This window comes from Carassius carassius, chromosome 36 (assembly GCF_963082965.1).
Source record: "Carassius carassius chromosome 36, fCarCar2.1, whole genome shotgun sequence".
Taxonomy (NCBI): Eukaryota; Metazoa; Chordata; class Actinopteri; order Cypriniformes; family Cyprinidae; genus Carassius; species Carassius carassius.
The window spans coordinates 5,020,866-5,035,357 of record NC_081790.1 but is presented as its reverse complement, the minus strand read 5'-3'; the positions used below and the strand labels follow the sequence as shown (position 1 = coordinate 5,035,357).

The following is a 14,492-nucleotide window of genomic DNA, read 5'->3' as shown; positions in this document are numbered from 1 at the left end:
GTCTGGCAACACTGCCGGAAGTCATTCATTTTCAATGTAAGCCGACGTCGAGCAGCAGCGAGGAGCAGCGCGGCACGACTTGGCCGTTGAGAGCGTCGAGGAGAGTTGAAATCAAGGCAACTTTATGGTAATGAGCTATGACGCGGTTGGGAAGCAACCAATCGGAACATAGAAGCCCACCGCTTGAGAGGATTCCAGAGAACGCAGCTCCGACCACATTAGTTCCCAAGCACAATGGAGGACAGGTTGATTATTGCTGTTTCGCGTTTGCAATAATCTATGATGTGTCCCTGTTTGCGTACAGGGACATAAAAACAATTATTAAAAGTGATACGTGGAACAAGGTGTCTGAGATTGTTCATTTTCCTGGTGAGTTGCTGATGTGCAGTAACGTTATAGGAATAATAATCTAATGATATAATAAATAATAGTACTGTAGTCCCGGTTTACTTTTAAACAAATTTCCCTGATTATACTTACATTAAGTAATGTTTATACATGATTATATTTACTTAAGTAGCATTTTCAATGCAAGACTTTTACTTGCATCAGAGTATTTTTACAGTGCTTTATACATTATTAGGTAAAGGATCTTAATACTTCGTCCAGAACAATATTTAATGAGGTTAACTTATAACGTTACCCTCCTTGTGGTTAATCTGCACGAGATCAACAAGCTTGTTTGCTTTGCGGCCACTTTAAATACAAAATAAGCATTCGATCTACGTAAGAGCGTCTGAGCGCTCACGAATCTTTCTGCAGCGTCGTGAGCAGAGCGGCAAGAGCGATTTTTGACGCTCTCGACGCCGGTGGTGTGAACACACAGTTAAGGTTAGGAGTAGGGTTGGTGAATGGCGATAGAATTAGAGCCCGACCGATATGGATTTTTTGGGGCCGATGCCGATATTAACTCGAAAAGAGAAAAAGATTTATAAGCCGATATTTTGATTTTGAAAATAAACTGGATATTAGACCCATTTCCTATAAACTGCACTTACACAACATTCAATAGCAAAATATCTGCCTGTTCTATGTATGTGGGCTGTATAAACCATTTTCCAGAAGGGATTATGTTAAAAAAAAGCCTTAGATTACAGTCTCAATGAATAAACAATTGCACATCAAAAGTATATATTTTTTTAATGATCAAAAAACAGTCTGGTTTTAAACATTTAACACTTTTACTTTCTTCCAGTTGAAGCTGGTTTTAACAGTCTGTGTGTGTACTGTAAATAAATTATAATACTAAAGTTAAAGTATTTGCAGAAGTAGTCCCACACTTTGCTGCTACAGCATTCACCTTTTTCAGCCATCTGTAGGCAGTAAGAGAGACAGAGAAAGAATAAGCATGTGTATTAATAATATCACTATGTAACATTACTCATGTCATCATTAGAATTATAATAATAATAAACAGGGATCTCCTACATAGGCAAAAATTAGAAATATATATATTTTTTATTTTTCAAGCAATAGGTATGACCTATTACCTACTTATATTTAACAATATTATTACAACATTTTACTGTTATGTCTGTAAAGTTGCTTTGAAACAATATGTAAAAAAGAAAAAAATCGCTTGTTCAGCTCACATTTATTTACATGTCCCCTCTGGTTTAATCATTTCTGACGCAGCTACTGTAGTTACTGTAACTACACTATTTGCTCTCACAGACACATTCACAACGGACCCGTACATCTTCTCTTCTCTTTGTGCAGTCTGAATCAAAACATCGTCATGCGCTGGCGAACGTAAAGTTAGCCTACTGTTACCGGAAGATTACGGAATCAATTCGAAGTTGAATGGTTAACGTTAGTGTCATGAACACACCGCTGTCAATTCCTGTGGCTTGGCTGATAGCTTCCTTCTGTAGTGGATTTCTGGCGCTGTTGTCAACTGGGGAGTTGCAGAGCTCCCTCTGGTGGGCAAACTTACAACACTCATAACATGAGTGAAGCATGAGACTCTGTTTCTCATGTTTCATCGGCCGTTATAAACGCCGATGCCGATTTAAATGCAATTAGCTCATATCGGCCGATAATATCGGCCAGGCGATATATCGGTCGGGCTCTAGATAGAATATATAGTTTGTAAAGTATAAAAACCATTACGCCTATGGGATGTCCCCACTTTTCACAAAAACAAACGTGTGTGTGTGTGTTTGTGTGTGTGTTTGAAAGCTAGGAGAACACCACAGGTCTTTATCCTGGAGAGATCTGCAGCATGTTGCAGCATCAGAAGAGCGTAAATCCACTGTCTCTCTTTGAAGAGGGACTGAAATGAAGCATGTGGAGTCATTTAAGGATAATTAAGTGACATTTGAATTAGTAAAATGCTTGGTTTGTTTATTGACACAGCCATCAAAAGTTGTATGATCTCTATATCACAACTGACCATCACATTATTTTGCTGCATTCGTCATTTCCTAAAGGTGAAATGTATCATATATGTATATATTCTACCTTAGTTTAATGTGTAGAGACAACTTAAAGTAAACCATTGGTAGATTAATATTCAAAAAGTGCAAACAGTATGGCTCTGTGCAGTTCCAACCAGCGATGTAAGTTTGGGACAAGAGTATGTTTTTAGACTTCAGACATTTTATTTTTCCTTCATGGTTTTGCTACGAGCATGAACTCCATAGTAAATGTGTGATATTACTTGAACAAATTGCTTTGAATTATCATATTTTTTGCCTGGTAGATAATAAAACTTAAAAAAACTTATGCAAATCACCTAAAATATTTTATCTGATGGCAGCTGCTAGATTATATGTGAAGAGTCACAGTAAATTCTGCATGGTAGATTTAGGAATTTTGTGGATTTAAAACTCAAGATTTAGCTGTTGTGTGTGTGTATAGGTTTATATGGTTCATGAGGACACAAGTCTGTATAATAACCTATAGGTATGATGACGTGAACATGGTTTACGAGGACACTTCCTGTGATAAAAATAGTTTTTTCAGTATAAAAACCATTACACCTATAGAGAATGCCCGTAAACCAGATATACCAACACATGTGTGTGTTGCTTTCTAGGAAATGAGATGTAAAGTCAGTGCCAGGAAGTGAGAAATCTCAAGCATGGGGTCGTGAGTTAGAGAAGTAGAGCAAAGAATGCGTAAAAGTTGAAATCAACAGTTAAAAAGTTACAGAGAATGATGGAGTTTTCAATTTAAAAAATTGTAATCAGTGTATTTGGAAACAGGATTTTCCAGTGGACCTTTTTGTGTCTTTTTGTTGTAACAGTGGTTTTGGTAATGGCCTGCAATGCCATGTTTTTTTAAACACTCTGTACCGTGGCAATATCATGGCTTTTTGGACATACAGTAGTGACATGGAAATGCCACAATTCCTTTTTGTCACAGTAATTACACATTGATCTCAATACATTTCTAGCAACTAGTTAGAGTTGAATATATGTGTATAAAATAAGCACATTTTTGTTAATTAAAAAAAAAAACAATACTGTTTTTTCAGGGTCTGTGAAGGAATTCTGGATTGCTGCTCAACTACAGGACAAGCAGATATTCAGTGTGTGTTACCACATGTGACAGTTGTAGAGTAACTGTTAATTGCATTTTGTTTAAACTGTCATGGCGTCTCTGCAGCTGTAAAGATTGTGATTGTGTTATGACTGTTGGACTGTTCATTTTAACAGATCTGAGTGTGTGTGGTCACAGGAATAGAAGCTCTCGACTCTAGATGGCCTCTCAACACTTAAAATGAACATAAAGCAGGCAGATGACCAAAGCAAATTCATGCTGTGCCATTTACATAAGAGAAAGTGTTGAATTAATTTTATATCTTTTAACTGAAAAACAAAACAGTGCAGTGCATCTGAATGTTTTTACTCATCTCTTTTTACTTAGTAAAATTAAATGTGCATTACATATGCAGCTTTTATAGTGATTATGATCCGTATTTAGCCCAAAGGATTTTTGTACATGTGTGTTTGTGTGTGTGAGTGTGTCATTCCTGCTGAGAGGCTTATGTATAGTGTTAAAGTGGATGACGCAGGAAGCTTTGAGCCACCTGCTCTCTGTCATTGCAACAATGTCGCCAAACCATTTGGACAACGCCGCAAAAACAGCCTTTTTGACAAAGCGTTAGAACTGTTCGACAGTGGGATAATGGATAAGTGTGTTTTTATCAGCTGAATAACACACTTGGATTGGAATTCGTGCTGATCAGGACGGATACATCTACCATCATTAACTCAACCTGTGAAACATCATTTTTTCGGTGGACTGATTTTGTCTTGTCTAGTTCGCGTAAATGGTTGTATTCATGGACATTCAAACACATGTCAATATGTGATTAAAAACAGGACAGGCATGTCAGAATGTTGCTCCAGGGCTCTGAGATGGTAAAACCAGATGCATTCTTGCTTTTGTTTACCTTTTTTAACCTCATTTCAATGAAACACACCTGTTTCTCTTGATCTCTATCAGGTGCCTGCAGCAGAAGAGCGATTGGGGCCAATGCGCCTGACCCAGGAGCCCATTCAGGTAGAGTCTTGTTTAGTCATTTTGTGTATGTTTGAATTTGTAGCTTCAAAAGTTTGGAGTTGATAACATTTGTAAAGTTTTTTAAAGAATTATCTCATTCTCACCAATGCTGCATTATTTGATCAAAAATACAGTAAACTGTAAAACTGTTAAACATTATTACAATTACAATTATTAACAATGACCGTTTTCTATTTGAATACATCATAAAATGTAATTTATTCCTGTGATGCAAAGCTGATTTTTCTCCAGTCTGCAGTATCGCATGATCTTTCAGAAATCATTCTAATATGCTGATTTGCTGTATACAAAAATGTATATTTATTATCAGTGCTGAAAACAGTTCTACTTAATTTTTAGATGGAAACCATGATACATGTGTATTTAAAACAAATATTTTATTTCAACTATTATAAATGTCTTTACTGTCACTTTTGATCAGTTTAATGTGCACTTGCTGAATAAAAGTATTAATTTATTTTTGAAAAATCCAAACTTTTGAATGGTAGTGTATTCATTGGCTTTTTCAGTGTCTGTCTGGTTAACTTTGATCTGGTTAATGATCAGGGCTGGGTAAACAAAAGGTGCATGTTTAATTGCCTAATTACTGAGATTGTGAACATGTTATCACTGTGCAAGGCAGTAAACCTCAGACTGCAAATTATAATTATTTTATGCAAGTCATTAGTGTGCTATATGCTCCTTTAAATAAAAAAAAGTTATTTAGCAATTTGTTTGCATTAAATGGTTAATTAACTTAAAAAATATTTTAAAGTTGCTTTCTAAATGTCTTTACCATCCATTAAAAACACCAAAGTTTCTAGCAATTTATTTAATTATTCCTGGATTGCATAGTTTTGCAGTGAGGTTTGGATTATTTTAAAGCACAATCTCTTGAGTTTAGGGGCTTTAAAGCATAATTGCAGGTGATTATGAAACCATTTAGTGATGCATTATGACCTCTTATAGTCATTGTGTTAATGAATTGTGGAATGTCATTGTGACATCATAGTGCACCGCTACAGGACTCTTTTTAGTGATTTTTTGATCTCACATAGGCTCTGCAGTGATAGAATATTACTGTGACATCATAATGCATAACTGTCACTGCTGCATTGTCTTGTTTCTCTTAACAAGACCTCTTAACATGGACTCATGACCCCAGGGATAATCTTGAGATGTCTCAAAGGATTGACACGATTATCCTGAGTGCTTGTGTGTGTGTGTGTGTGTGTGTGTGTGTGTGTGTGTGTGTGTGTGTGTGTGTGTGTGTGTGTGTGTGTGTGTGTGTGTGTGTTTGTGTGTGTGTGTGTGTGGTATTAGTGGGAATTATGGTTGGCTAAAAGTGGAATTGTGAAACAGAAAGTGTGCGTAATGTTAACCTAATGACTGACTGTCATTTGTCACTCAGTGTAAATTGAGGCTGTTTATGTAATTTATGACTCATCTCTGAGTCAGTTTTGGCTGATGTAACTGATTAAATCAATCAAGATTGATTTTACAAATTAATCTCCTTTTATCTCTAGGGTTTTCTAAATTTAATTGCCTTTTTAAAAAAAAATCTGGAAACCTGTTATTGTTGGATTTGGTGACCTTGCTATATACCTGCAGTTTTTCACATTTCTGATACTTGTGAAAAAGGCCTGTTCTGTCAATCAGTAGAAATGTGTTAGTGTGTGAGCAGGTGAGGTCACTCTGCCCCCTGTAGGTGGACGTGTGACGCTGCACGGTGGGCCTCCTGAGCGAGGTAGCGGTGACAGAGGCAACCTGAACAACCTGGGCCATGTGGAATTTCACATTGCAGCTCCTTGGTTACACAACGTTGAAGAGGATGAAAGACTGTTGACCTTTCACACGCACCCACCAACAGCACCTCTCTCTCTCTCTCCGTCTCTGTCTCGCTCAGGTGTTACTGGTCTTCGCTAAAGAGGACAGTCAGAGCGATGCGTTCTGGTGGGCGTGTGAGCGGGCGGGGTTCAGGTGTAACATCGCACGAACACCTGAGTCTGCGGTGGAGTGTTTCTTGGACAAACACCATGAGATCGTCATCATTGATGGCCGGCACTCACGGTACTTTGAGGCTGATGCCGTCTGCCGGTGGGTACAAGCAAACCATCCATCATCTGTTGCTAACTTGTTTCTGTTTAGGCAGGATGGGGAATTAACTTTTTTCCTTTTCACTTACAGTAATTTGTAATTTATTTAAAATTAGTAAAATGCTCAGTGTTTTTACTAAGACTAAATTAAATTCCAGATTAAATTCAGTTTGATTCTGAATCCCAAGGTCTTATTTTGATTAAACTTGGTATGTTTCCGTTATAATGTAAATTTTTCTTACACTACCTTTCAAATGTTTGGACACAGTAATCATTTAGAAATTACTTTAGAAATGAATACTTTAATTTAGCAGGCATGCATTAAATTGGTCAAAGGTCACGGTAAATAAATGTATCATTTTACAAAATGATTACCTATTTTGTACCAGGGCTCTGAACCGGTTCAAGGAACGAAAACGAAAACCGGAAACGAATGATATTTTGACAGGAACAGAACCAGAAACAGAAAAGAAATGATTTTTTTTAGTTCCGAACAGAATCGAAAATTTGAAATGGACATTAACCGGTTAATAATGTTATTTTATCGTTCTGTTTAATATTTGAAATTTGTTGTCAACCAATCACGAATTCCAGCAGTACAGCATACGCAAATATGACGCTGAAGCCAGCGAGTGAAATGTCCGCTCAGCTGTGAACTCAGTCAAGTCTCAATAGCAATGCACCGCCTTCAGGGCCGGATTAAGACCAAATTGGGCCTGATGATGCAGCGTTTTTTCTAGGCGTTGGTGCATGTGCATTCGACACTCAATCAGAGACCTTCATTCCCGCGGGAGTACCGCAGGACCCAGCGCAACCGAGTGCGTCGCGGGACAATATTTGATTGGTGAATGCGGACGCGGGCGGCAAGATATTATTGTGTGCGGGTTGCGGGAAAATAAAGTTATTTGAGGGACTCCCGCAAAGTGGAAATATGTAGCAAAATAAAATTACTAAAAACAGATAAACCTTTATTTATAATAGACTAAAATAAAATAAAATAAAATAGACTTTGCGGAATGGGAGTATGCTGATGAAACCATGGACAGCGACGTGTAATTCCATTCCGAAATAGCGAGAGATCCAGCGGTGGAAAAGGCGATATCAAGAATTTCCAAGATTAAGCAAAGTAACACGCCATGTAGGCTACTTTGCATTCCAGCTCCCAGCGCACCATTGGAGAGGGCTTTCAGTAATTGCGGTCGCATAAGTGGGCAGAGACGGATTAATCTGAAGCCCTCATCAATGAACGACATGCTATTCCTGCATGGACTACATTAGTAGTCGTAGTCTACAATTTTTTTTTTTAATTCCGTTTATTTTTAATTATTTATTTATTTTGATAAATATTTAAAATTGGTCTATTTTGTTATTGAGGAAAAATTATTTTTTTGTTTGTTTAATGTTTGAAGAAAAAAAAGGCATTCTTAAGCAGTATAGGCAAATTTTCCTTTGAACATGAAATAAATCCAGGTTTATTATTATTATATAATTCATTAGGCTATACTATAGCCTAATAGGTATATTTTTTTTATTTAAATTTCTTACTTTTTTACTGTATTTACTGTATATAAGTTCCTTGTTCGTTCCTTTCATCCATTTAATTAAACGCAAATAAAACGAAACATTTGTTTCTTTTTTTAAATTTATATTCAACAGGGGAGCAATTGAAAAAATAACAGAGTAGCTGGCAGAATATGCAATGCATTTAAAAAATAAATAAATAATAATAAAAAAACCATATACTTTCCCCGCGGGATTTTGCAGGCGGTAGCGGGACGAAACTTGATCGTTTGCGGGTGGGAGCAGGAGAAAATAACATATATTTTTGCGGGAGCGGGATAAAATCTTGCGGGAGCGGGACGGAAAAATCCATCCCGCGCAGGTCTCTACACTCAAGAGCCAGCATGCTTAGCCTTTCCTGCCCAACCGAGGACCGCAGCTCTCCTTTGATTATTACCAACTTTGAGAAGCTCCGCTCGCCAGAGTAATTGGACCCCATCATGCACAGATAGATGCGCTAACCAATTTCGACATATGGAAACGTCTGTAAAATATTTAACGATGACAAAAGCTCATACAAGCTCTGCTGATTCGTTCACAGTCACCGTTTTCTGAGTGCAGCAAACTCAGATCAGCTGATTTTGACAGATTAATAATCAGTTAAACGGTTTAAAAAGTCATTTATTTATTTTCAGTAAATTATCACAATATTTAAAAATGTTTTCCTGCATGGTTAATTTATATATATATATATATAGCCTAGAGAGAGAGAGATAAACTTGTATGTAAGTTTTTTAGAGAAAAAAAATTATTTCATTCAGAAATAGACATAATGCAGACACAAAATGTTTACAAACATTAGGCTATTTTTTTTATAATCATTTGTTATTCAAATACATCACGAATACGGAAACTTTGATTTTGTGTCGAATGAGAAACCCAACGTTGGTTTCAGTTTCGTTTTAGTCTAAATTAATTAGTTTTGGTTTGTCATTAATATTGCTATAGCTTCTTACATTTATAATTCTTGTTCTTTTCTAAATACTGTTAATTGAAATTATTTTGTTGTGGAGTGAGGGGAACTAAAATAGACTAGCGGAGCTTCACAAATTTCCCAGAAGCTGAACAGTTTTCATTTGCTATTAACCTCAAAATAATTATTGAATGAAATTTGGAGACCGACTGTCGGACGCATATACAGCGTTACTTATTATACATTTACTATTATTCTATATTCTTTATATTAAATAACATTTTAGCATCCAGATACGTCGGGAACATGGAAACATTTGGATTCGTGCCGAATGAGAGAGGTAGGCTATAGGCGTCAGCTTCAGCTTACATTAATTTGTTTTTGGATTGAGGTTTTTATAGCCTAAACTTTAGAGGATTTGATTTGAAGAGAAACTAATAACTGTTTTTATAATGCTTTTAAACATTTTGCTTTAGACTACAGGCATTTTAGCCTTCATTATTTCGGAAAGTAATAGGACTAATAAAATGCCATGTGAGCCGCGACTTAAGTTTTTTTTTTTTTTTTACTCTCAAAACGCAATCTTATACAAGTGTTTTTTTTAACAATGCAGCGAACATTTTGAAATATCTTAAAAATACTTTTAAAGTGTTGATAGATTTTTTTTTTTTTAAGTAGGCCTAGCTTACCTTTGAACAAAATCTGATGCAAGCTGTAAACTGTAAGCGTTAGATCTCTATTTTTACCTTTTTTTGAGTAAGGAAAACGCTATACATTATTATTATTATTAAATTATTATTATTAGGCAAATTATAGGCAAATAATATTGTTTTTAAAAAATAACGTTATTAACCGGTATTTCTTCCTTCCGAACCGGTTTCGGAAAGGTAATAATATCAGAGGAACGCAGAACAGAAACGTTAAAATATCGATTCTGCTCGGAGTGAACCGATTGAATTTTTTTTTTTTTCGTTTTCAAGCCCTGTTTTGTACTGTCTATTCATCAAATAATCCTAAAAAATGGTTTTAAAAAAATATTAAGGGGCCCAACTGTTTTCAACATTAATAATGTTACTTCAGAAGGAAATCAGCATATTAGACTGATTTCTGAAAGATCATGTGACACTGAAGACTGGCATAAAGATGCTGATTATTCATATTTGCATCACGGGAAGCAATTGCATGTTAAAACATTAAAAGAGAAAGCAGTTATTTTAAACTTTAATACAATATCCCAATATTACTGTATTACTGTAGTTTTGACTTTTCCAAAAAATCTTACCAACCCCAGACTATTGAATGGTAGTTTATGAAAAGAATGCACATTATATATGTAAATTATAAAGGGCAGTGTTTCAGACTGATTCAAACCAGTAACTCGTCAATCATTCATTTCAGGATTCGTGGAGCAGTATGCTTTTGATTCACTAAAAATAATCCGTTCATAAGAATCATTTGTATGTGATTCATTAAGTCCAGGTTACCCAAAGTCTCAGCCTCAGATGTCACACCCACGGACCGTTGGCTAAACGTCTGATGCATATGGGAAACAAAAGTGGAAACACTTCAGGAATGTCGAAGTCATCATCAGATTGGTTTAATTACACAGGATTTCCGGGAGACATGTGTGTCGAGTTCTTTAATGTTTCGCCTGGAAACAAAAATACCATGGCGCTAAACCCCGTCACTAAAGAAGAAAGCTGTTGATTTTACAATGAGCGCTTATCAGGATCAACTAAACGCTGGATATATTCAAAAGTATGTCAAATATTTAAAGTTTGTGGCATAGAATCTTTAAAATACATCCCGAGAGTTTTACTCACCGGTCTGTTATTATGGCGACATTTCCACACCCGAAACGTGACAATGAACGTAACGAACTGTGATTGATTGATTGTTTGAAATGTCGGTCAAACGGCCTCATAGGACGGGCCTTGGCCAATGAAAGCTGCCATAGATCCGCCATCAGTCTGAAGGTTTGGCTATACGAGACTAGATTGCCCACCACAGTCACTGACTCTCCACTGTGGAGGAAGTGGCCCACATTTGGCTGGTTGTGGGTGTTAATTTCCCATCCTTCACAGAGGCTTAAATCTATGTGCGCACACACATGCCCAAAGCTGGCAACTCTCTGCCAAAATCTAGTTGCTGCCAAATCACTTATTTCCCAGTAGATGTCTATGTGTGTGAGGAAGAGAGAAATGTGTAGAAGATACTTGATTTCACTGCCATGATGAAAACAGAAAATGTAAAACCTACTTTTTTGTTAATGTATGTGTTTTTAAACAGGATGATTCGAGCGACCAAGCCTTCTGAACACACCGTTATTTCAGCAGTGATGCCACAGATGTAAGGCCTCAGAGAACACTTTTATTTATTATCCATGTGTTACAGACATCCTTCATGTTTCTCCAACTGATCTTTCTTTCTCGCAGTCCCTCAGATCAGGAGGAACCATCTGTTCTTCCTCTTCTCTCTGCTGGCTTCTCCAGAGTGAGTATTTTTACAGTAAAATAGGAATATTTGCTCCACTACATGAGTGTGGGCATGTCCAATTCTAATTAAGATGTACCAAACAATTCTTACAATTTTTATCACTGTCAGATTTTATTGGTGGGATGATTACCACAGAAAATCATTTAGAAAACCAAAACTTAAAAGTAATCCACACACACACTGTTCGATATGTTTTATTTTGATCAGACAAGTTATTTATTGATGCATGGTACTCCCACAAGTAACATTTTATATTTTAATATTTATGCCGTGTCCTATAGACTTCCCAAATTATTTTTTATATAAATATCCATAGCAGATCATTATGTTAACTGAATTCCCTGCATAAAAATCTGGACTCGACTTTAGCTTGCAATACAAACTAGGACAACATGAGAACTGTTGTGATAAATGCAGTGCTGTATTATATGTATCTCTCTCTCTCTCTCTCTCTCAGAGGTACCTGGAGAACAGCAGTGTGTCAGCTTGCTATAATGAGTTAATCCAGTTAGAACACGGAGAGGTTCGAGCTCAGTTCAAACTGAGGTAAGTCTAAAGCCTAAGCTAGCAGGAAGTTCAACGAAGACGCTGCTGTGAGACGGTCACTGAAGGCTGTTTCTGTTGCAGGGCTTGTAACTCTGTGTTTACCGCATTAGAACATTGTCAGGAAGCCGTGGAGATCAGCAGTGAAGATCATGTCATACAAGTGAGTTTTGGGATTCAAGTGGATTGCCCCACTGGAATTTGTTTACATTTAGGAAGAACATTTTCATTCAAAACAACATCCTTAGAAGGACTACTTCCTGGATATAATGCAGTAAAGTTAAGGTGATCGCACACTGGATTAGAAGCACAGTAGGACAACTCACTGTTATAACAAACTGGACACTTTGCATTCAGTTCAAGAAGGCAGTCCAAAACAGTTCATTCAATCAACAAACTGGCAAAATTTCACTTTAAAATGTAACAAATACATTGTAGTTGGGTGCCGCAGACAAATGCTGTGTGGTACCACCATTGTGTACCCTCATAGAAAATAATGTGTTAAAATTTTAAAGGCATCTGCAATGCAGCACTGCACTTTTCATCCAGTGTGCAACTTCCTTAAGAGTCTTAGATTAGAAAACAGTGAATGTCCTAAAATGCAAGTACTCATAAATATTAATTGTCATACAAATAATTGGGATTAATAATAGGCCTTTTTTTATGGAAAATTAATGCTGAAGTACCTTAACAAGGCTTTATCGCCTTAAACATTATTAAAGAGGTCATGTGATGTGAAATGTGGTAAGAGGCATAACATTTCAGTCAAACGCTTGAAGTATTCGGCCAATCAAAACACACTGGATATCTGGCCAATCAGAGCACACCTCGCTTTTCAGAACAATGAGCTTTTTAAAAATCGACATGTTTCATAGAGGCGAGGCAGAGAGGAGCAACAATAATATACAGTATGTGGCAAATAATGTTTATTTAATTTTATTTTTTTACCTTAAACCAACTAAAATACAAAAAATAATGTTATTTTTAGCATCGTCATTTGACCTCTTTAAAATGTATATCTTTGTAAGTAAATATTAACAGGGTAAAAATAAATGTTTATTAATATTCAAAATATTTATTCTTTTTAAAAATATTTTTAATTTGTTAATGTTTTTGTTATTAGTTGTAGTAATATATTCAAGAATATTGTTATGCAATATTAATATATACTTCTACTCTAATTTTCTCACATTGTGTTTATTGCAATAATATTATGACAAGAAAATCATGATATAAGAATACAATATAGGAAAAAATTTGTGTAGAAATCATTTTCACTCAGAAATTGCAAGTAAATTTCACAGTTAACTATAAAATAATGACAAGTAACACACTGGATTAAACTGAGGTAGTATTTTGTTATAAAACATACTCTAGTAATCTTTTCTTTGTGTTTTTAGTATGTAAATCCAGCATTTGAAAAGATGATGGGCTATCATAGAGGTGAACTGATCGGTAAAGAGTTGACCGAACTGCCCAAGAGTGACAAGAACAGCGCCGACCTGCTGGACACCATCAACACCTGCATCAAGAAAGGAAAGGTTAGTGGGCAATAACACCACTACTAGGTCATATAAGATCATGTTTAACTTTACCTGTGCCACTTTTTACAGGCCTAACAATACATATACTTTTCATTGATTCGATTATTAACCAATTTTTTTCCAATATGTGTGTGCTTGTTTGCTTAGGAATGGCAGGGGATCTATTTCTCACGGAGGAAGTCAGGGGACAGTATTCAGCAGTATGTCAGAATCACTCCTGTGATTGGCCAGGGAGGGTGAGTCACATGATTATAAAAATTGAAATGAATTTTCATTTATAATTTGAAATTTTAGAATATCATTTTTTATTATTTAATTAAAAAAATAAAATGTATTCATATTTTTAAATTTTTTTAATATTTAAAATAAACTAAATATATTTCCTATATATTATCTGTAAAATATAAATGATATATTAAATTATGTATTAATATTAAATACTATAAATAATATATCATATATTATTTTTATGTTCTTAATAACTTATGGGTGCCAGAAATAAAAGTTATTTCATTTATATTGCTGCTACCATTGGTGGTTTTATTATAGATACAAATCAGCTAGAATAAAACAGTCAAATCAGACAATTGTTTCCTTACCTTTTAGAAAAATTCGCCATTTTGTGTCCATCAAGAGGCCTTACAGTGACAACCACAGACAGGTACATTTCTTTTTTGCTTCCAAGCTTTATGTGAGACTTTACTTTTAATCAGTGAGTATCCAATAAATGTTGACCAAGTCTGATGTTCACCTATTAATAGAGCTCCCAAATTAGAACCAAAACTTAAAGTGTGCAAGGCTCGTGGGGACAGCAGTGGGCAGAAATGT

General features: G+C 35.7%; 1 protein-coding gene across 3 annotated transcripts in view; it reads left to right on the top strand.

Annotated features, from left to right (window-relative positions):
• LOC132116983 (high affinity cAMP-specific and IBMX-insensitive 3',5'-cyclic phosphodiesterase 8B-like) overlaps positions 1-14,492 on the top strand; it is a 63,366-nt gene that overhangs the window by 29,913 nt on the left and 18,961 nt on the right. For 2 of the 3 annotated variants that reach the window (XM_059525933.1, XM_059525932.1), the window contains exons 2-10: positions 4,456-4,512; positions 6,419-6,609; positions 11,371-11,430; positions 11,517-11,574; positions 12,035-12,123; positions 12,205-12,283; positions 13,521-13,661; positions 13,812-13,900; positions 14,271-14,325. In XM_059525933.1, coding sequence (XP_059381916.1) covers positions 4,456-4,512; positions 6,419-6,609; positions 11,371-11,430; positions 11,517-11,574; positions 12,035-12,123; positions 12,205-12,283; positions 13,521-13,661; positions 13,812-13,900; positions 14,271-14,325 — 819 coding nt within the window. Of the gene's footprint in view, positions 1-4,019; positions 4,371-4,455; positions 4,513-6,418; positions 6,610-11,370; positions 11,431-11,516; positions 11,575-12,034; positions 12,124-12,204; positions 12,284-13,520; positions 13,662-13,811; positions 13,901-14,270; positions 14,326-14,492 lie in introns of those variants that run through there. The other variant, XM_059525934.1, reaches the window with a different exon arrangement.